A 24,165-nucleotide genomic window follows, 5' to 3' on the forward strand; every position below is an offset into this window, starting at 1 on the left:
AACAACTTAATGAGCCAATAGAAAACGTCCTTGTAGCCAAGATATGAGGTTGTGTTGAATCCTTACTGGGGCAATTAGGTATATTTAAGACCAAAATTTTCCCCATGAACCAATTACAGGGTTACATTTACACCTATTCAGAACAAAGATCAGAAGATATGCCTTTTCCTCACCATAGCCTGCTCTTTTTCCAGTTCTTCTAGTTTCACCTCCAGGACAGAGTGCTTTTCTTTGACTTTATTCAGTTCCTCATCTTTGGCCAACATTTCTTCTTCCTGCCGGCTTACCTGCAACAATGGCTTTACCTGCAAGAAGCAAAAACAAGTTGTACTCATGTGAGAACTGAAAAAGGGATAAGGATATGTTATTTAAAATTATCTGAGAAAATCTACCAGTGAGTCATTTACACATTCTTCAATACATAAACTTACAGCAAAAATACTCTACAGAGTAGTTCATACAAAATCAAGCCAAGGAACGTCTGCAATCCAGTAAATTCATGTAATGCAAGCCAATGTTATTGGGTGGCACTGGCTACTACAATATTGCTTTACCTGCTATTCCATGGGTTTAGGCTAGCAAATGATTTTATACAAAGTTACACAGAAATACTAGTTGTGCAAAGTCTATTTCACACCTAAGTGAAACTGAATAGAACCCTTAGCAAGTCTGATGTGTCTGCCTTCCAGCTATATAAAATGTTTAAAGTCTGCAAACCAGGTTAGGAAAACAATTAAATTTTACTTTTCTTTGGGAAGTGAACACAGGCATAGCTTCTTCCTCACTTTGACAATGTGAGAACCAAAGTTGAGTACCATTCCAACAAGTGGCTAGCTATATGGAATGTTTGGAAGCCATTTTTTCTGTCACAGAAGGCATTATAAAGTATCTACTTAAGTATCCAACTTTTTGCTCATGCCATATTTACTGTTATTTTCAGTCTGTAAAATTCAGATAGTTATTTTGGATTAAAAATGGTAGAAATGTGTTAGCTTCTGTTCTAGATTCATTAAAACAATTTGACCAAGGATACTTTATTTTTGTACATGAGTAACTAGAAATATGTTGGAACCAATTCCAAGGCAAGGTGGGTGGGTTCAGAGGATTCACATTCCTCTGAGATCACCTGTTACAGATGAGCAACGTTTGATTTCTCCAAAGTAGGGTGTGATATCTGCACAGGTGGGGCATCCCTAGCTATAGGTAGTCTCCCACAAAAAAGGGAGGGGATCCCAACAGGCAATTTTTGAAGGTAACTATTAAGTTCGCTTTTTCTAAAAGGCAGCCTGGAAACAATAAGAAACAGGTTGGGGGGCATCTGGATTTGGATTCTAAACCTCAGACTCTGTAGGACAGACTAACCAAACCTATTACACTGGCAGTCTTTACCTAAAGAATTAGATATGAATGTTGATGTGAATACCTCATTACAACTTGGAAAATCTCCCCATGGAGGCCAAGTAAGTGGGCCACTACCATTAGGACTCTTAATACAATGAACCTTGACATGACCATCCAGAGTCAGGCCTTCCTGGGCATAACCAAGATGCAGTCTGCTTAACTAATTACAAGGGGGTGCTTGGCAATGGCAGTCCCAATTTAAAATAAAACAAAAAAAGCTGGGAGACAAGTATTTCAGTCTGCTCCAGATAGAGGGCTATGTCTTTTGCAATCCAGACTGTGCAAGGCTTGTTCACCTTTGTTGACATGTGGACTAGAGAAAAAAAAATATTGGTAGGACGATTGACTGGTTAAGGCAGAAGTCGATACAATCAGGCAGGATCTTAGGGTGGCTCTGCTCAAATATCCTATTATGAAGAAACTCTATAATATGGATAAGTCACTAGGGTCTGGAGCTCTGCATGCTAAAGTAACCACCAAAAATATGACCAGCCAATTCAGGTACTTAAGCTCACAGCAGTTAATGACTCAAAAGGAGCTCCTCAATGTGGTGATAGCTCTGCTGATGAAAGCTCCCTTTGAACTGCTGTGCTCCTGTGACCTGAAGTACCTGGCTTGGAAAGTCATTTTTGGTGGTTGTCACTTCAGCTCGCAGGGTCAGCAAGCTCCATGCCTTAGTGACATCCATCTTACACTAAGTTTTTCATGACAGGGTGCATATGTAAGACAACCCTAAGTTCCTGTTTAAAGTGGCATCAGACTCATCTTAACCAGTCCATTCTCCTGCTAACACTTTCCCAGGTCCCATTTGCACCAAGCTGAATAAGCCCTGCACAGTTTGGACTACAAAAGAGCCTTAGCTTATCTGGAGCAGACAGAAGCCCATACACCATCCACCTAACTTTTTGTTTCTTTTGAGAGGAGTAAGTTGGGATTCATTGTTGCAAAGCAAACTGCATCTCCTGTTATGCCCAGGGAGGCCCTGATCTTGGGGATTACATCAAGGCTCACTCTGTACAAACTATGGCAATTTCCCCACAAATCAGTGGGAGCACAGAGGAGAGGATCACCTTGCTGGTGGCTTGAAAGGCATCAGTAAGTTTTTGCTTGTGAAATTCTTTAAAAGTATTGGGGCGAAGTTAACTATTTGGGAATATTATTTAGTGTGTTTGTGCTTTCAATAGTCAGTATGTTAGTGAATAAACAGAAGTTAGAGTGTTTGAATATTTAAAAAAAAAAAAAAAAAAAAAAAAAAAAGAGCAGCCAGAAGCTAGAAATAAGCTAGGAGCAGTGTATATCTAAGTAAAAAAAATTGCAAAGTTCAGTTCAGTTCCTCACCTTGGAAAGATGTTAAGGTATATGGATTTGGTTTGATTAGGTACTAACATTTGTTAATCAAGAGCAGTGAGTCACTGGCTGACTAACTGAAATTAAGTTTTCCATGCTGGGCTCCATCTGTTGTCACTCATATGTGATGACTGACACCCTGCTGTCCTCAGAATACCTGTTACAGGTAAGCAACACTGCTTTCTGCCCATAAGGCAAGCAGGATTTCAACACCACTAGTGTCTTATGTTTCCACAGGATAGTTTGAGGGCGGCCCAATTGTGATTAATATAATCATCAAAATCTTAGTGGGAGGAAGAGTCTTAAATACCTGCCAATGCCTTTACTGTGGCATTGGCAGGTATTTAAGACCTGCCAATGCCACATGTGAAACTGTTGATGCATGTGAAACTGTTGAAGATGCCCAAGGGAGCTGAAAATTCTCCCAGAAAACTTTGGAAGGGAATGTCTGGCAAAATGCCATCAATAGGACATCACCAGCTGCATGATTAACTGTTTGTATTCAAAGACGGCATATTAATAAATGGCTTACTGTTAATTTCTAACAAGTGAAAAGCACAGATCCAGTGATGGGATTTTTTTTTTTTTTTATATCTAATCCCAGAAATGAGGAAGTTTTGTACAGGAGAAGACTGTACTGACTTGATACATCTTCTTCCTCTCATCCACACAACAAAACCACCAAAAAAAAAGATTTAGGTCTCTGCTGGTGTATTTTCACATTCATGTTACAGCCACACAATCCAAAGAACTGTGAAAGCCTTCAACTTTGCTCTGTCAAGCCTGTTTTTAAATATTTGACCCTCATGACTGAGTTGTCACCTGCAGCTAGATATGAGCTGATTGACAAAGCTGTGAACATTTTTTCCCTTTCCATGACTCAACTTTTTTCCCGCTAAGGTTAAACTGGATTTTCCTTGATCTATTTGTATTTTTACTGTTTATTACGTTAACAGAAAAGTCTTTAAGACTTACCTTAATGAATAGACAAACCTTTAAATGAAAGCGTTTAAAGGAGAGTTACCAAAATGAAATATCCAAGCATGTAAAACGTACCTTGGTAAAGAGTCGCCACCACTGCCAATTTCGCAATTTCAGATAAGCAGCACAGTTTCTCTGGATCACTTTCATGGCAGTTAACTGTTGCTGGCGCTTGGCAAAGGCCCTGCAAAAAAGTCAATCAGGTTGGCTTATGCTATGAAATGCAGCAGCTCCTGCCATTATACACTAATACCCAAGGGACAGCTTCTGTTACCAGATGGTTAAAATCAGGTGCAGCCCCACTGTTGGGGAGATTAGCAGCCCCTAAACTCAGATCAAACCTGTTGTATGCAGATCAAGTCATTTTATACCCTATCCCAGGTAGTAAAAAAAACCCAACTCTGTAAATCATGGGCCTTACAGGTGAATCAAAAGCAACAAATTTACACCAGAAAACGTAATTTACCAGAAATAAACCAAATACTCCCTAGACCAGCGATTCTCAACCAGTATGTCACAGGTTTTCAGTGTCCCACTGTCCTGGTGTGCTTCCCTCCCTCTCCATATCAGAGGGACGCAGAGATTCTTCCACTAATATTGCTGCCAGGCAGCAGGGTTAGTGGGGTGTGTGTGTATGTGATCGAGAGAGACACTGACTGGTTGGGAGATCACTGGTGTGAGACTGGTTGTAAGCCCTAAGGAAGAGGACCTTGAGGACAGAGCTTCATCAGCCACTGCTGCTTCTGGTGTGTGCTATTGGCCTGCAAGGGAAAGGAGAAGAATTGCTGGAGAGAGGAAGTAAAGGTGGCTTTTTACGTTTTTCTTGATTGCCTGCCATTTTAATTGGGTATTGTGATATATCTACTGTTTTGAAATATTTTATTGGTATTTGGAAATTTAAATAATTTTTATGGAGTTTAATTGTTGGATGCAATTCTGTTTATCAGCTGTTTTATACAACATTTTAGTGTAGTTTTACAATTATTTCTGTGTGGGAATCTATAGCAGCTTGGCTTGTTCTGTTTTCCTAATAGGTGGTGTATTTTTGTGTTCAGGGTTTGGTTTAAATATTTGTAGTGTTACCTTTTCATAAGTAGGATTTTTACTGTTTCAGTGCAGTCCATAATGCAGGTGTAACTTTGTGGATTAGTGTGCATGCATTATTGCAGATCCTGGGACTATGTTAGGTGTTATATTTCTGTTTCCATTTCTCCAGTTTTGCACTGCATGCCATGTATATGGCTTTTTTTTGTTTACATTCCAGTTTTCATATTTGTAATCTTTCTGTACTTGGTCAGTTTTGTATGTATGACTGAGGTGAGGTATTTTACTAGCATGTAGGCATTTGTAGTCTTATTTTTCTCTCAATAGGACAAGCAATGGTGGCAAGTTACTGTCTTTTCATAGGTAGGGCTATTGGGCCTGGAAGTAGAGAGAGTTAATGTTGCTATTAGAGATGACACCAGAACATTTTTTTTGTACACAGCGAGTTGTACAGGTAGTGCCCTAGTTCTCCTATGCACCCATTGTTGGGGGTTGAGGGGGTTCCTGGGAATCAGAATGTATGTTTACATTCAGCCCCATAGCTGTCATATGTTCAGTGTCACACATGAGTAACATGTTAGGTGTGTGACAAAGAAAAGGTTGAGAACCACTGCCCTAGGCTATGCATACCTCGGTCCAAGGCTAAGGGTGTCAATATTTTTAAACATGTTAACTGCCTATCTTCAGGCAACTAAGTTTTCTCCTTTGAAAATGTACTGCTTGAAAAGGGAGCTGGGCCAGAAACAGCAAGTTAGACAGGTGGTTAGTACCGAAAGTCAATGCTACCTTGGCTGGCCAAACCTAAATGCAGAGATAACTGGCTTAAAACTAGCCATCGTCCTTCCTTGATCTGTTAATTTATGGGGCCAAGACTTCTCCCCCAGTTCCTTCACAAACATTGCAGCCAGATAGCCCTTCTGAACCCCCATCAAGCACTTCCCAGAACCTCACCATCCAGCCACCAGACCACCACAGGCTTACCAATTACTGATTGGATGTCAAGTGCTTTGATACGGTAAGGAAATGGAGGGAGCTGTCGATACCATTAATGCTTACCCATGGTGCCAAACTTCTTGGACCAGGGCCTAGTGATCTTGGGAGCATGGGATAAGAGAAAAGGCAAAAGGCTAAGCACTCTTAACCTACTTAATTCATGCTCTGTGCAGCTAGTGCTGAGAAGTTTAGGGTGCTGGACCTATGTTGGTGCTGGGTGCTCAGTATACCAATTGGACTCATTGTGCTCAATGCTTGGGCCTTGATACAGTTGACATGTCAAGCTAATATCTTTGTAATTCTCCCATCTAGCTCTGCCTAAAACAATTAGGCACAGCACAGGGCTCATTCTAACAGGGCAATGAACATCCCCTACTGCTCCTTAGATGTTACTGAAGGCTTCTGATAACTTCTGGAGACAGGTATGTTTTCACCTGTGATTGGAAGACTGAGCTCACTTCCAGATATTAACTTTGGCATGCACAACCTCCCACATCTCCAGACTCGCAGAAATGTATACTGAAAAAAAAGTGTTGATGCTTCAAAGCATCTACTTAACAGTCACCTTGCTCAAACATTTAGGACGCTGGTCTCTGAGTATGGGGAGTTAGATTCCTCTCAACTCCTTGACCCATCCTTGAGCCAAAGAGGTTATCTGCCTCTTTGGGTAGCCTGACTACCAGTTATTGTAGTAGTTCTGTGGTCCTTCAGAGCTTTCAACAGCTACAAAGAACTGGACTTAACTGGCAAGGAATATATAAGCTTAACCTTCTGGGTCCAAACCATCCTGGGTGACATTTTTGTGCACATGTCAGAGCAGGTGTTATGGCCTTATTGCAAACATTCATAACTGTTTGCTATGGACATCTTCTGTTTGCAGAGATACAGATCTGTTAAGACACTGGCTTGCTTCTCAACTCTGAAGAAAATTGCTAAGGTGAAGTCTCCTTGACATGAATGAAGATCAGAAAAAATTTTGACTGGGTGGCTCTCTGGCATGGCCATACTAAAGATACAACCTGGAGAGCAAACTGGCTAAATCAACTACCACAAATCCATCCAATCAGCATGTAAACAAGTAGGGTAAGGGTATATAATATTTTTAAAACATATCCAAAAATGTTTGGATATTATCAGGCCGATACAGTACAGTGTGCTCCATGACAAAAGTGTCCAGTCTGTATGAAAAATTAAGAAGCTGCAGCATGGGAACTACCATGCAAGGATAATGAAAGGCTAACTTTTCCAGAAAGCTCTGGTAGGCTGTCTGATTGAAGCTAAGTAACATGACCCATTTATGACAAACTAGTTTCTGAAGATGAAAAATCTTTATAAGAAAAAAACCAGGTAAGTCATACAATCTTCCTAAACATGCGTTTAACATCCCAACTGTTGCACTACAATTTTAAAAATTCTCTGCTTGCACATTACAAATTTATCTCAAAGATAAGAAGCTTAATTTGTTGCACCAGCTGCATAAATAGTTTCAAAGATAACCTTTGGTCCATTTGTGATTTTAAAATGAAGCTTTTTTGGGGGTGAGGGTAGATGGAGAAAGACTACACAAAAGCAACACAGCTAGGTATCCCAGCCTTCAAATCAAGCCTAACAACTAAATTAGTCACCATTCACCAACCTTATAATACTGGTGGTGATTTTCATGTTTCTATTCAAAATCAAGTATTCCTTACTTTCTTGCCAGGTATCCTCTGCACCAAGCCTGGAATCCAATGATAACATCTGTGATCTTCAGGTCTCTCTCCTCCTCAAGGTGAGCAAGCACACCAGCACGGAAGAACACTTTGCTTTGACCTATTCGATAAAGGTTTGGGTCCAGTTCAAGTGCTTTGATCTAATTAAAAGGGAAAAAAAAAAAAGACTTGCAATGCTAGCTTTTGAGATCACTATTAGGATATTATATATTGATTTATAAGCAGGAGACTATGTCCTGACCCAAGACTAATCCATGTACTTGAGAAAATAGATGGAAGCTTTGAGGGAGCTGTAACAGCCTGAGATTACAGCATTTCAAAGAAATATAAAGCAAGAAGAGAAGAAAAGCACAGCAGCAATGACAAAAATAGAGATTAGTTATATAGCTCAAATAAAATTCTACTCAAGAGTTCTGAAACCTTGTGAAACACAAGGAAATTGCAACAGTCTATCTTGAGGTGCATAGCTTAAAATGACGACCTTAAACTCTGAAATTATTCTAGGCACAAAATGCACAATTAAGTTAAGATAAGCATGGCCTAAAATCAAGCCCTGGAAACTGCCCAAAGATAGGAAAATTGGTTCTTACCTAATTTTCATTCCTGTAGTACCACAGATCAGTCCAGACTCTGGGTTTTGCCTCCCTTCCAGCAGATGGAGAGAGAAAAACTTTGAGTGCGCCCTCTCTTAACTTGGTGAGACACCTGCTGCTCCTCAGTATTTACTCATACCAAAGCAAAAAGAACTTTATATTTCAAAACATTCATTAACCTAACTTTTAGCCCCATAACGAGCAGAGTGTGAAAACACAGAACTTTAAACACAGACCAAAAAACTCTGCCTTAAACAAATGACCAAATAGGACAGGCCTACACCATATTCTTCAGGAAAGACCATAACAGACACACAAGTTCGAGCGGACTCTTCCTCTACCCACAACCACCTTCAACGGGTGGGTGTCTGGACTGATCCGTGGTACTACAGGAACAAAAATTAGCAGGTAAGAACCAAAATTTTCCTTTCCCTGTACGTACCCGGATCAGTCCAGACTGCTAGATATAACAAAGCCACTTCTAAACAGGGTGGGATTGTGAAAGACCCGCTCGAACACTGGCCCCAAAATTGCCGACATCCGCCTGTTGGACATCTAAACTGTAGTGTCGAGCGAACGTGTGCAAGATCTTCCAGGTAGCTGCTCTGCAGATTCTGTGGAGACCATCCGGGATTCTGCCCAAGAGGCCGCCTGTGCCCGCGTAGAATGAGCTTTCAGTCTCTGGAGCTGAGCGACCTTGGCAGATATAAGCTGAAGTTATTGCTTCCTTTAACCAACGAGCAATAGTAGTCTTAGATGCTTTTTGTCCTTTCTTCGGGCCATGCCATAAGACAGATGGTCCGATAAACAGAATTCATTAGTGGACTCCAAATAGTGCAATAAAGCCTGTGACATCCAGACGCTTCAATTCTCTAGAATGAGGATCCAACTCCACATCCGTAAAGGCCGGAAGCTTCACCGACTGATTCAAAGGCTGAAACCACCTTTGGCAAAAAAGATGGAACTGCCCGAATCGAAACTCCAGATTCCGAAATGCGCAGGAAAGGCTCCCTTACAGGATAAAGCCTGAAGCTCAGAAACTCTCCTGGCTGAACTGATGGCCACCAGAAATACCACCTTCAACGTGAGGTCCTTCAAGGTATAGTGGGCTCGAATGGTGCTTCATACAGAGCCCGGAGAACAAAGTTCAAACTCCAGGGACAGAGCTGTCTAGTCTGAGGACGAAGATGCTTTACTCCGCAAAGAAAACGTGTAACATCCAGGTGGGTTGCTAGAAAAGAGCCCTGTATCTGGTCAAGCAGACATCCCAAAGCAGAGCTTTGGGCCTTGAGAGAATTAAAGGACAAACCCTTCTGAAGCCCATCTTGAAGAAAGAGCATAAGAGCATAAGAAAAAAGAAAAGATAAGAAAAAAGAAAAGGAAAGAATCAGGGGAACAGAGGCCTTCCTAGGGTTCTCCTCCCGAGCCTCACACCAGGACTCATCTTCCAAACCCACACATAGGCCATGGAGGTAGAAGTCTTCCGAGTCCTCAGTAGAGTCTAGATTACCTCCTCCCGATATCCCCTTCTTTGCAACCTGTGCTTTTCAAAAGCCAGGCAGCAAGACAGAAGTGAGCTGCCTGATCGAAAAATATGGGACCTTGTAGTAGATTCGGTAAATGAGTCAACCGTAGAGGTCTTTCCAGACAGGTTCAAGAGATCCGCGTACCATGGACGGCATGGCGACTCTGGAGCTATGAGAATGACATGTCCAGGATGAATTTCGATTCTCCTTAGCACCTTTCCCACAAGCGGCCATGGGAGAAAGACATACAGGAGCACAGATGGCCAGTGAACTACCAGAGCACAGACTCCTCCTGCCCCATGATCTCTCCTGTGACTGAAAAAGCGGGCTGCCTTGGCATTTGCTTGGGTCACCATGAAATCCATGTGAGGTGTGCCCCACCAGAGAGAGATGTGCCCCACCAGCGAGAGATCAGATGCATCGCGTCTGAGAGCTCCCATTCTCCAGGGTCCAGTTGATGACTGAGGAAATCTGCTTGTACATTTGCTGTTTCCGCAACATGCGACGCCGCCAATCTGTCTAGATGTTGTTCTGCTCAGGACATCAATAGGTTCGCCTCGAGGGCTACAGGACAACTTTTTGCTCCCCCTTGCCTGTTGATATAAGCCACTGTTGTTGCACTGTCCGACAGGACTCGAACTGCCCGTTGATGCAGCAGGGGGGGAAGGAAGAACTTGAGAGCCAAACAAACAGCTCTCGTCTCAAGGCAGTTGATCAACATGACAACTCCTCCGGAGACCACTGCCCCTGAGCCACTTGATCCTGACAGACTGCTCCCCAGTCGGAAAGACTGGCATCTGTCGTCACCACCATCCAGTGGGGGATTTCCAGGTCCACCCCATGCTCCAAATGCAGCTGCACTAGCCACCATGAGAAGCTGGCCCTGGCAACTTCTGGAAGTGGTAACGGAAGAAGGAACCCACTGTCGCAGGAGTTCTAACGGGATAACAAGGCTGCTTGCAAGGGCTTGTGTGAAAGCTCATGGAACCAATTCCAAGGTTGAAGCCATGGATCCCAGAACTTGTAAGTAGTCCCAAACTCTGAGCACCGAAGTCCACATCAGAGATTGCACCTGACCACGCAACTTGATGCACCTTTCTCCGGAAAGAAAGACTTTGCCCAACTGGGTGTCGAAAAACTCAAGTACCTGGGAAGGGACTAGGTGGCTCTTGGAGACGTTGACCACCCAGCCTAAGGATTGTAGGCGGCTCAAGACTGTCCACTGCCCATGAGCACAGGTTCACAGATTTTGCCTGAATGAGCCAGTCCAGGTAGGGATGCATGAGCAATCCCTCCTCTCTCAGAGAAGCCACTACCACCATTACCTTGAAGAAGGTCCTCTGTGCCGTGGCTAGGCCAAATGGTAGGGCACAAAATTGAAAATGCTGTCCTAGGATCATAAACCTGAGAAACTTCTGGTGGTCACTCCGAATGCCTATGTGTAGGTAGGCCTCTGTCAGGTCCAGAGACGCTAGGTATGTGCCCTTTCGCACAGCCTCAATGACCAGAGTGTCTCCATGCGGAACCGGGACACCTTGAAGGCTACATTGACCTTTAGGTCCAGAATGGGACGAAACATTCCTTCCTTCTTGGGGGACGACAAAATAAATGGAACACCCCCTTATTTGTTCTGCCGGAGGAACTGGTACGATAGCCCCTAGACTTGAGGCGCATCAGGGTCTGGCGTACAGCCAACTGCTTTGCTGGGGAACCGCAAGGAGACACTAGGTACAGACTTTGAAGTGGGCGAGCAAATTCTAACGCGTAACTGTGCTTTATCACAGAAAGAAACCACAGATCCGACATATGGACCCACTCCTGCAGGAAGAGACAGCTATCCCCCTATCCTGAGATCCACCAAGTGGGCCGGCCTCGCTTCATTGAGAGGACTTGCCGCTTGCGGTAGCCAGACCAGATCCATCCCGGGGAGTGCGCCAGCCACGATAAGCTAGGGATCAGGACTGAAACCTCTGAGGCTTGCCTGAAGCCCGGGTTCTGAGCCCTACTCTGGCAAAAACGCCTCTGGCCCTGAAAGTACGGGTGGGCAGGGGAGAATCCCTGCTGGCCCCTCGGTCTATCCTCTGGCAGCTTGTGGACTTTATTCTCACCCAAGTTTTTGATGAGCTGTTCCAGATCTTCTCCAAACAGGAGCCCACCCTTAAAGGGAAGAGCCCCCAACTGCGACTTCGAGGAGACATCCGCAGACCAATTCCGCAGCCATAACAGACGTTGCGCTGAAACCGGAGACCATCGTATGCGAGGATGTGCGGAGGTGGTCATAGAGGGCATCCGAGCCATACGTGACCGCTGCCTTCAAATTAGCTTGTTTCGCCTCCGCCGGATCAAGATCCTTGGCACTCTGCAGCCGTTGGACCCATCGCAAGCTCGCCCAGAGCATGTAGCTGCTGCACACCGCAGCACGAATGCCAAGATCTCAAAAATCCTCTTGAGGTAGCCCTCTAACTTGCAGTCCTGCAAATCCTTCAGAGCAGTCGCTCCTGCTACTCGAATAGTCCTTTTTGTAACTGCAGAGACTGAAGCATCCACCTTAGGGCTGCTCAAGAGCTCCAGGACATCCTCGGGCAAGGGATACAATTTGTTCATAGCCCGGCTAACCTTGAGACCCGTTTCAGGGGAATTCCACTCCCAGAGGATCATTTGCCAAAGCAAGTCATGTGGCGGGAAAGTTTGGGCATGACCGCACAACCCTGCTGAAACAGGGTCCACTGTGCCCGGACTTGGAGTAGTTGGCGAGTCCATGATCCCCAGCTCAGCCAGAATGTGGGGAATTAGAGGCGCCAATTCGTCCTTCTGGAACAACCGGACCATCTCCACTGGAGGGGCCTGGTCCGCCAGGGTCCGGGTCATCCAAAGGAGGGAGGGGGAGCCACTGGCCCTTCCCCCTGGATCTGAATCAGAGACTGGTTCCCTGGGAGAAAGCCACAACCCCGGGGCCTGCCACCGGCAATGCATGCCTCCTAGGAACCTTGCATGGTGGGGCAGCAGGCCCTTGAAAAGAAGCCCCCCGCTTGCCCCCTATACTAGCCAAAAAGGCTTGGTGCATCAAAACAAAGAGGGGAAAACAGTGGGGGGCTCCGCCAAATTGCCCTCTAAAGGGTCAGAATCTGCATCGAGGTGCCCCTACCTGCTGCCTGGGCTCCCACAGGGCTCAATTTGGTCGGGGAGAGGGTCGGAGGATGGTCCCCTTCACCCAGCACCCTGGCCTCTGCAGTGCAAAAAGTATCTAAGATGGCCACCGTTCCTGCGCTGACTGTGAACAGGTCCTCTGGAGCCTCAGGGACAGCGAGCAGCCTCCCGGCACAATGCTGTACGAGAATTGCCGCTGCGGCCGCATCAGAACTCTCCTCCCTGCCAGAAAGGCACTTGCTGCATGTCCCCAAAAGATTGTGGGTACGCCGATTGCCCCGGCAGGATCGCGGCATGGCTGAGGGGAAGAAGAAAGGGCCACATAGGAGCTTCTGTTGGCCCAAGAACAAAAATACTCCCAAACTTTAGTAAGGATTCCCCTGCCTTACCTGCCATCGCCGAAGGAAAAAAAACAAAACAGGGAACTCCCCACTTGCTGGGTTTTTTTCTACATAAACTTAAAACTGTCTTCAGGTTTTAAAAGTTTCTGGTTTTAGCTGTCACCGTCTTCCCTGAAGACGGTGACAGCTAAAACCAGATAGCAATACAGCTATCCCCCGCCAACCAACCACACTAGAAAGCCTGGGGTTTCCAACCGCTGCTCATGCGAAGATGCCTACAACCAGAGGGGATGGTCCTCACCAGGACATCAGCAACCCTCTGGGAGACTCCACCGATTTCTGTCCTAACTTTCTTTTCTTAATTCATTAGTGCTTGGATCAGAACCACAGCTTTTGCACCAACTCCATCTGCTGGAGACAAATACTGAGGAGCAGCAGGTGTCTCACCAGGTTAAGAGAGGGTGCTCTCAAAGTTTGTGTCTCCATCTGCTGGAAGGGAGGCAAAACCAAGTCTGGACTGATCCGGGTATGTACAGGGAGTTAGCAATTAGTTGTCTGAAACCTCAAGATGGACAGATGGCTGGATTTCCCATAAGTACCTACAGTACCTGAATGTAATCCACTTTGAAGTGCTGAAAAAAGTGTGAAAAGTGGAATATAGATCTGAGGCAGGAGAGTATAGCAGAGGGAATCCCTTTTCCACCTCTAGCCCCAGGTATAAAAGAATTAAATCTGGCCCTGAATGGACAATCAAATTCAAAACAGGGCTAAAGAACCCAGTTTCTGGTGCCAGCCAATTATACGAGAGAAAAATCTAAGTACTACTGTATTTGACACCAGTACTTAGATATGTTTCTATAGGTGTAAACTTTCAGTACAGCAGTCAGGTTGTTTTTCACACAAGGAATTATTGATTTAAGGAAAAAGGAATGGGAGGTCATGAGTACAATAACTAAGACTTTGCTGGGCCCAAAAAACATTTTTCCTGCCCTAGACACATGGGATGCAAGCTGAGAAATAGTACAACTTTATATATTGTGTTAGATATACCATGAGTACACATGCTTGTTTCCCATCCATGAAGCCTTTAGGAATGGAATTTGGAGTAAGAATTTCATATCTAAAAAAAAGAAAAATAAGTGTCAAGTCACAATCAGACTCAGTGAATTACTGTATTTTTCACTCCATAAGACAGCTAGGATTCAAAGGGAGGAAATTTAAAAAGAAAAAAAATATAGTGTGCTAAACCAACTGTTCCCAGGCATCTGTCCTTATGGAGCAAGTTAGGGGAGTGCATAACTTTTTTGTCCCCATTTTGTTTTTGGGTCTGGGGAGGGCCATTTAGGTCCACTCCCCAGATCAGAAAACGTTTATTCTTTCTGTAGGGAGGAAAAAAAAAAACACAACACAAAGCAGCCTCCCATACCAACACTTTAATTAACCACAACCCCCACCCTCCTGACCCCCCCCCCAAAGACCTGCCAAAAGTCCCTGGTGGTCCAGCGGGGTGGGGGGGGGGGGTCTGGGAGCGATGAACTGCACTTGGGACGTCGGCTGCCAGTAATCAAAATGGCACCGATGGCCCTTTGCACTTACTATATCACAGGGGCTACTGAAAATGCTTGCCTCAAAAGCCACTTCTTCCTTGGCATGCACATCCAACCTGTAGATTTTATAAAAGGAATTCAAAGACGACCAAATACATCAGAATTGCCATGCTGGGTTATACCAAGGTCCATCAAGCCCAGCATCCTGTTTCATTCAGGATATACAAAACTAAGCAGTATATGATTAGGAGGAGACTATCCAATCAGGAGAGACACTGGGTGATCAGATATGATCAGGGTAGCAGCAGGAGTCAGAGGAATGCTAGGATGCAAGGGAAGAGGTATTAGAAAGAAAGTAATTGATAATGCTACTGTACAAGTAGATAGTAAGACCTCACCTGAGGCCATACCTTTACAACAGCAGAATCTAAAAAGCCACCAAAATGGTGTGGTCTACACCAAAAGGCCTATATGACGACTTAGTGTGCTAAATGTATACTCTACAGGAAGGGGCGAATATATTCACATATTTGAAAGGTATAAATAATGCAAAGCTTCCCAGTATAAAGGAAGCTCTGGAACAAATATGAGGGTTCAAGAAAGTAGAAATTAGGGAGCAACATCAGAAAATATTTCCTCACAAAAAGGTTGAGGAGGAATCATTCCAGGCATAGCAGTGGAAGTAAAAACAGTAAGGGAATTCAAGAAAGCCTTGTATAAGCTCAGAGAATCCCTAGTTACAAAGTGATGAGAAAGCCAGAAGTTAACTGGTGGTCTAACGTAAGCACCAGAAAGCAAATTTGGCACACTAGATGGGATTCAGGGTCCCCCCCTATCTGCCATCAGGTTTCTATTAAGTGGGCACAAAGGAATAGCCTATCTTCTGGTTTTACTCTAGAGACCAGCAAAAAAAAAAAAAAAAAGTTAAGGCTGTGTAATACTTAAAACTATTGTGATAAGAGTAAAGGATTTGTTACAGTTTGCTCTTTTTAATGCTAGAGAATTTAAAAAGTATCAATTTAAGCCCCTTGTGAAAAACTGAAGACTTGGCTCTTCACCCAAGCCTTCCCCGACACCTAATCTCCGCCTCGGACTGTTTTAACAGCCGTGCCCCTCCCCGTTTCCTCCCTCATCATCTGGGTGTGTGCGATTATTTCCCCATCAGCTTCCATGAAGCTTTCTACTTCACTTTCATTTGTCTTCTGTTGCCTCTTGTAGTAACCCCTCCTCCATTTCCTTGTTGGGATTCCCCAGTCTGGTCCCACCTTTGTTTTCCTTACTTTACATCCAACTCTAATACCTGCCCCCTGCTATATTTCTCTTTCTAGATACTAATTGGACCAGTTCTTGTATTCCTCCCTATCAGTTGCACCAATTGTACCCGTTGTACTAGCTTTTGTCAATTGCTTGTTTCTTCAGTTATCTGCTCCACCTGCGAGTGAAGTTTTCTACTGTTTTGGCTTCTATTGCTCTATGTACAGCCCATGAGCGAAGTTAATGTACCCGTTGTACCAGTTTGTGCCAATGCCTGTTATCTTCTGTATTGGTATCGCCTACGAGCAAAGTTTTCTACTGTTCTTGTTTTCTATTGCTCTATGTACAGCCCATGAGCAAAGTTAACATTTACTGTAAACAGAGGTGATCTGTATCCCATACAGGAACCCTTGTATATAAAACATAATAAATAAATAATGGAATATGCACAACTAACCTATACCTACACCAGCCTCAAGGAAGAGTAAATATTTCTGGTCTGAGCTTCCCCAGAAGCAAATAGATGTCCATGGTGAGATCACACCTTGAATACTGAGTACAATTCTGGTCGCCGCATCTCAAGAGATAGTTGCGATGGAGAAGGTACAGAAACGGGCAACCAAAATGATAAAGGGTATGGAACAACTCCCCTATGAGGAATGGCTGAAGAGGTTAGGGCTGTTCAGCTTGAAGAAGAGATAGCTAAGGGGGGATATGATAGAGGTCTTTAAAATCATGAGAGGTTTTAGAATAAGTAGATGTGAATCAGTAATTTACACTTTTGAATAAAAGGACTAGGGGCATTCCACGAAGTTAGCAAGTAGCACATTTAAGACTAATTTGAGAAAATTCTTTCACTCAATGCACAATAAAGCTCTGGAATTTGTTGCCAGAGGATGTGGTTAGTGCAGTTAGTGTAGCTGGGCTCAAAAAAGGTTTGGATAAGTTCTTGATGGAGAAGTCCATTAACTGCTATTAATCAAGTTTACTTAGGGAATAGCCACTGCTATTAATTGCATCAGTAGCATGGGATCTTCTTAGTGTTTGGGTAATTGCCAGGTTCTTGTGGCCTGGTTTGGCTTCTGTTGGAAACAGGATGCTGGGCTTGATGGACCCTTGGTCTGACTCAGCATGGCAATTTCTTATATTCTTATGTCTGTATTTGGATAACTAAGCATTTGTGGGTAGACTGGAGGGCATTAATAGATTATGCTTCTTCCCATACACTCTGAATATCTTATGACAGTTGCTATCTGGATTTCCTATTTAGCCTTCAGTAGCCAAAGACTGGGCAAATTGAGTCTCAAGTCCTGAGTATCAGCTCTAACGACTACATCAGAACACATTTTAGGCTAGAATTTCCATTAGAAAAGCTTAGCAGTAGTAAAATGTTTCCATGCAAATACTAGACCTAGAAATTTTTGCCTAGGTTTGAAATACTAGAAAAGTTACCTCTGTCTGAACTCCTGAAAGACTACTCTATTGGGGAATCCTTGTCTGCAGATGCGGATACCCTCTAACACTCCATTGCAGCGCAGCTGATCCAGGACTAGATGGGGATCCAGTTTGCCAGCCTGCAAAAGTTAAAAGGGTAAATCATTAATATCAACCACACAAGTAACACTTCAAAAAGTCAAAGTTTATAGTACACTGCACAATAATGGAGAGCTTACTACTTACCTGATAATTTCCTTTGAGGAAAGGAAGTTATCAGGTAAGTAGTAACACACCAGGGTTATGCATGCCTACCAGCAGACGAAGACTGAATAAAGCTGACGTCACTGACATAGCCTTGCCCTGACATCAGCCCGCCAGTATCTCTAGGAAATCTAAACTGGGACAAACTGGTTTTACTTGAACATAACTAGTAATGCTCAACTGCTCATGCTTCCAACGAACTGGGAATCTGCTGAGCTCAGCAAAATAGTTATCAACTAATCTTAGGAGCTGGTTATGTCACTTATCAGTCCTTCCAAAGGAACGGCGACACTTCATCTGCATATAATGGACAAACTAAAAGTAGGCAGCCCAGGGAGGTTTGCGGATTGGCCTGCATTCCTTAGAGGAAAGGAAACTCAGGAAAGTAGTAATTTCTCCTTCCTCTGCACTCAGGACAATCCACATCCTTGGGATGTACCAAAGCTACTTTCAAAAGGGGTGGGAGGCTGCTCACAGTCCCGTCAACATTGTATGTGCAAAAGCTGTGTCCTGAGCCCTAACATCTAAGTGGTAATGCTCAGCAAATCTTGACAGGAGAGAGTTCCACCCACTAACTGCCTGAGTTCTAGTGGCATGTGCCCTGAACTGTCTAGGTAATGGGACATCTGCATCCACTTGGGTAACCGTGATGACTTTTCACCCAACAGGCTATAGTCCCTGCGTTGCCAGTTGTCCTTTACCTCCACCATGGAGCACAGTTGACCAAACTTCCTGAAAGAGCAAGAAATCTTCAAGTACTGCACCAGATGTTTAACATCCAAGGCTTGCAACATACAATCACGCTCATCTATCTCTGTCCAGCATGGGCAGGGAAATAGACTGATTCAAATGCCACCCTGAAACCACTTCTGGCAAAAAAGAAGGTACAAGTCCTAAGCTGTACCACCCCTGGAGTCATTCATAGAAACTGCTCACAGCAAGAAGAGCTTGCAGCTTGGAGACCCATTGCTACCAGAAAGCAGAATTGCTTACCTGTAACAGGTGTCCTCCCAGGAGAGCAGGATGTTAGTCCTCATATGGGTATCAGATGGAGCCCTGTCACAGAACACTTGTCAAAGTTTCTAGAACTTTGACTGGCACACTGAGCATGCCCAGAATGCCACTAACCCTGCAGCCAGCAGGGGTCCCTCCTTCAGTCTCGTTTGTGGCAAAAGTACGAGCGGAAAAAAAAACCAAAACATAAGCGAACTCAACTCTGTGGGGTGGCGGGTGGGTTTCGTGAGGACTAACATCCTGCTGTCCTGGGAGAACACCTATTACAGGTAAGCAAATCTGCTTTCTCCCAGGACAAGTAGGATGGTAATCTCACTTATGGGTGAGTAGCAAGCTACAGGCTGAGTCATACGTATGAGGCCAAGCAGCACCGAACATGTGCAACAGGCACAACTGGGGTGCTGTTGGCAAGGATGAGGCAGCCTGAAATTCACAGCAGGTCAAGGTAGAATGAGTTGAGTTCCTACACTGGAAACATTTCTTAGGACAGACTGGCCAAAGACAGAATCCTGGTGCCCAGCCTTGTCCAGGCAGTAGTGAGCTCCATGTCGCAGCCCTGCAGATGTCAGCAATCAGTACTGAACAGTGTGCTACTGACGTTGCCATTGCTCTGAGTGTGCCTTCACTCGTCCCTTTAGTGGAAGGCCTGCTTGCTGGTAACAGAATGCGATACAGTCTGCCAACCAGTTTGACAGTGTTTGCTTGCCCACCGCATTCCCAAGTTTGTTCTTATCAAAAGATACAAAGAGTTGGGTGGACTTCTGTGGGCTGTAGTGTGGTCTAAGTAAAACACAAGAGCATGCTTACAGTCCAAGGTGAGGAGAGCTCACTCACCTGGGTGAGCGTGAGGTCTTGGAAAGAAAATGGACAAGACTATGGACTGATTTAAATGGAAATCAGTTACCACCTTACCAACTTAGGAAGGAATTCAGGGTGAGTGCGGAGTGTGCATGAAGGAACCTTGTGTAGGGTGAGGTCACAAGGGCCTGTAACTCACTCTGTGAGCAGATGTGATGGCTACTAGGAAAAGTACTTTCCACGTAAGGTATCTGAGTTCACAGGAGTGCAAGGGCTCAAAAAGAGTGTGCATGAGCTGTGCAAGTACGACATTGAGGTCCCATTCCACGCAGAGGAGGCTTAAGCTGTACTAAGCCTCTCATGAAGCAACTCACCAGGGGTTGAGCTGTTATCAGGGCATCCCCTATTCCTTGATGGTCAGCAGAGATGGCACTAAGGTGTACTCTGATAGGTGTCTGGAGACCAGATTCTGAGAGGTGCCAGAGATATTCCAACAGACTATGTGGGGCAAGAAAAAGAATCCAAGCCCTTGTGTGGACCACAAGGTAAATCTCTTCCATTTAGAGCGGTAGGAATTCCACATAGAAGGCTTCCGTGAAGCTACTAGGACTTGAGAGACGTCACTTGAAAGGTTGAGTGGCTGTAGTATCAGCCTTTCAATATCCAGGCCATTAGAGAGAGGGCCTGCAGGTTTGGGTAGTGTAACTTTCTGTGATTCTGTGTACTGAGGTTGGGCAACGTGCCCAGGCGAATGGGGTCCTGGACAGAAAGGTCGCGAAGTATGGGAAACTTAATTTGGCGCGGCCAGTACGGGGCTATGAGAATCATTAAGCCCCAGTCCTGTTGTAGCTTCACAAGAGTCTTGCTTATTAGCGGAATCAGAGGATATGCATAAAGCGGGCCTTTGTTCTAGGGATGGGTGAAGGTATCCCCGACTGGTACATGCTGGTCCCTGTGCAGGGAGCAGAAGCTTTCCACTTTGTGGTTCTGACTGGATACAAAGAGTTCAATGGTCGGATGACCCCACCGGTGGAAGATTCTGCTCGCAACCGAGGGGATCCAGAGACCATTCGTGGGGCTGGAAATGTCTGAGGTGGTCCGCCAGTGCATTCTGTGTGCCTACTAGATAAGTGGCTTGCAGAAGAATGGAATGCGACAGGGCCCAGGCCCAAATCTACATTGCCTCCTAGCGAAGCAGATAAGAGCCCGTGCCCCCCTGTTTGTTCAGGTACCATATTGCAACTTGGTTGTCTGTTTAAATCAGGACAACTTTGTTGGAGAGGTAATCCTGAAATGCATAAAGGGTGTACCGCATCACTTGAAGCTCCAGAAAGTTGATTTGATGGATGCTTCGACTTGTCAAAATCCCTTGAGTTTGAAGGCCTTTGACTCCCCAACCTAGGATGGAGGTGTCCGTAGTTAAGGTCACCCGAGGAGCCAGATGCTGAAAAGGAAGACCCACATGTAAGTTGGCTTTGTGTGTCCACCAGGCAAGGGACAGACGAAGCTGGCTGGTTATGTGTACCAGGGACGACATCAGCTGAGTAGCTTGTCACCACTGGGATTTCAGAACACTGGGTCAATGCCATGTGGCCGAGCATGTGGCTCTCTTGATGGCAGATAAAGCTGGCAAGGTTGACAGCATAAGCACACGGTCGTTGGGTAAGAATGCTCTGGACAGTGTCGTGTCTAGGTCTGCTCCTATAAAGGAGAGAATATGAGACACTCAATTGGTATTTGGTGTAATTTATTAGAAATCCCAATGAGTTTAGAAGCCTTATGATGAGACCGAGTCGAGGGCTCCTTGTTTTGACTGGCTTTTTATGAGCCAGTCGTCCAGGTATAGAAAAACATACTCCTGTGTGTAACTCCGCAGTCACGACTGCCAGGCACTTCGTAAAGACTCGAAGCGCAGAGGCGAGGCCAAATGGTAGTACCTTGTATTGACTACGGCCCACCACAAATCGCAGATATTTGTGATGAGGGGAGATCGCAATATGGGCGTATGCGTCCTGAAGGTCCAGAGAGCGGAGCCAATCCCCTTGTTGAAGTAGAGGAAGCATGGTGCCCAGGGATACCATCCTGAACCATTCTTTGCCAAGAAATGTATTCAAGGCATGAAGGTCCAGAATAGGCTGGAGGCTGCCAGTCTTTTTTGGAATAAGGAAATATCTGGAGTAGAACCCTTTTCCTTGCTGATTTGGTGGAACTGGTTCCACGGCTCTGACTGACAGAAGGGTTGAGAGCTCTGACTCGAGTTTTCCTGTGTGGTTGATCCAACTCCAGGATGGATTGGGTGGGAAGACCAGGAGTAATTTTGAAAAATTTAGACTAACCATGGGTTATGATGTACAGTACCCACTGGTCCATGGTGATTGGATGCCAATTTGTTGCAAAGTGGCACAGGCAGCCCCCCACTGGAATATGGCTGCTGCTCTCTGGGAAAGAGTCAAAATCCAGACACGGGGCCAGCTTGTGGAGCTGGCTGTGGACTAGATGTTCTAGTTTGGTGCGCATGTCCCCTCTGAGGTGCCAGAGCCGGTTGTGCACAGGATGCAGGAGGAAAATATCTGCGTGGCCTGTAGAATTGTTTCTTGGGTTCTCTTCATGTGGCCCTGCGGGCTACGGAGGGAACATCTGGGGAGACAGTTAACCTGCACAGGGTCTCATGATGGTCCTTTAACTGGGGCCACTGCATCCTGGATCTTATACCTGAACAGATTGTCTCCGGTACATGGTAGATCTGCCAGTTTGTCCTGCACTTCCGGGCGTAGGTCTGAGGCCTTAAGCCACGCCCAGTGTCTAGCACTGATGCCTGCAGCCAAGACTCTTGATGCTGTTTCAAAAGAATTGTAGGCAGCTCTAATTTATGTTTACCTGCTTCCATTCCTTTTTGTAGGATGGAGCACAAGGCTTCTTGTTGCTGTGGTAGTGTCTCTGCAATCTCTTGGACTTGTTTCCAGAGATTTCTATTATATTGGGTCATGTATAGTTGATATGCTGCAATTTGCGATAACATTGACCCTTGGAAAATCCTGTGTCCAAAAGCATCCAATGCTTTCTATTCCGTATCAGGAGGGGCAGAAGAATGTGGACGCGACCGTTTAGCCTTTTTCTGAGCTGATTCCACAACTAGAGTGGTGGGGCAGCTGACTTGAAAACCTGAGGTTTTTTGAACCAGGTAGGTAGCATCTGTCTTTTTATTAACTGGGGGTACCGTACCTGGATGTTCCCACAGGCTGTGCCATGAGGTCCAAAAGACCTTCATGTACCCGTATTGCTATTTATTATTTTTTTATATACCGGCATTCGATCTGAGATCACATCGGTTTACATTCAGGTGCTGTAGGTATTACAATTTGTACATGCTCCAAAAGAAAGACCTCCAACATTTTATGGCTCACATCTTCCTCTGTGACCAGTGTAAAAGGTATAGTCTCAGACATCTGACAAAGCTGGCAAAGAAGAGGTCTTCTGCAGGAGATCTTTGCCTTTCCTCTGGTGGTGAAGGCTCTGAGAGTAGGTCCTCTGATGCCCATGATGAATCTGAGGATGCATTGCCTCATGGATTATAGGGACTTTTGCCTTCTACCGGTGAAGGAAGCATGCCAAAGTGAGAAGGCATCGATGGATGTGGCCTTGGCATTGATGGAATCTGCGACGGCATAGAGGACATCTGGGTAGAGGAGGTGGGCTTGGGTACTGATAGCCCCGGCATGGGCTCCAGCATAGATAGTTCCTGTGGAGGGACGTGGCCAGGAATAGATCCTTCCTCCGAAGAACCTGGTACTGGAATCGGGCCATGCTGGCCTCGATGGACAACTCGATGCCAGCATGTCCAGTGGCAGAGTCGTCGATAAGGCACCTATGAGCATATTGAGGCGCTAGAGGAGCAGTGCCACCATCGAGGGAGCCGGTTCTGGGGCCGGTGGTGATTGGAAGCCTCGTAAGGCTTTAAGCACTGCCTCTTGGACCATGCAGTCCAATTCCTCCTGGGAAGCTGGCATGGGTGTCACAGCGATCATGGTAGGAGGCAGGCTAGGCGTCAGAGCCTCTACAGGTAGGGAATGCCTAAGGGTCCCGGGTCCAGAGGAGTATGGGGCTCCTCTCCCCAGGCCCTCTTTGCAGGAAGCTCAATGGAAGTCTATGCCAGCACCAGTCAAGGATGCCCAGTGCAGATGTTTCCCCTCGGTACTTGGTCCGGTCTTTCCCCGGCATAGAGGACGATGACGCCGATGTCATCGGAGTCTGTGACTGATGGTCACCCTGTCCACAGTGCTCCTGGCGAATAGTCTCCAAGGTCAATGGACCCTCCACGGTTGGTGGCGCTTGAGCAGTCTGTTTTGAAGCAAACAACTGCTCCATTTTGTCCAGGTGAGCGTGACGGCCTTTGGGGGTCATTTGTGCACAAGAAGAGCATAGACTAATGTCGTGCAAGAGGCCTAAGCACAACATACTTCATGTGGGTCCATTATGAACATGGTTCTCAGACACCGGGACATTTTCTAAACCTGGTCGCCATGTTAAAATTTGGCAGGCGCACGGTCTGTGACTGAGCACTGAAGTGGAAAACCGCCAAGAACAGACCACAAGTATCGGAAAACACACTTATCAAGCGGCGGGAACGGAGCGCGATGGGGGACCCCGCTGATTGATTTTTGAGAAAATAAACTTTAAATAGTTCTGTGAGGAAAGTTGTGAGAAATTTCTCAGAGCTCCTAAACCATGATGAACTGCTGCATGGGAAAAAAAAAGGACTGAAGGGGGAC

At 45.4% G+C, this 24,165-nt stretch overlaps 1 protein-coding gene across 2 annotated transcripts in view; it reads right to left on the reverse strand.

Moving 5' to 3' along the window:
- The window catches only part of MYH9 (myosin heavy chain 9), a 419,875-nt gene that overhangs the window by 146,570 nt on the left and 249,140 nt on the right, over positions 1–24,165 (reverse strand). For both annotated transcript variants that reach the window (XM_029590410.1, XM_029590411.1), the window contains exons 17-21: positions 17,339–17,460; positions 14,136–14,205; positions 7,458–7,618; positions 3,805–3,913; positions 174–305 (exon numbers count right to left, since the gene is read on the reverse strand). In XM_029590410.1, coding sequence (XP_029446270.1) covers positions 174–305; positions 3,805–3,913; positions 7,458–7,618; positions 14,136–14,205; positions 17,339–17,460 — 594 coding nt within the window. The remainder of the gene's footprint in view (positions 1–173; positions 306–3,804; positions 3,914–7,457; positions 7,619–14,135; positions 14,206–17,338; positions 17,461–24,165) is intronic.

This window comes from Rhinatrema bivittatum, chromosome 2 (assembly GCF_901001135.1).
Source record: "Rhinatrema bivittatum chromosome 2, aRhiBiv1.1, whole genome shotgun sequence".
Classification (NCBI taxonomy): Eukaryota; Metazoa; Chordata; class Amphibia; order Gymnophiona; family Rhinatrematidae; genus Rhinatrema; species Rhinatrema bivittatum.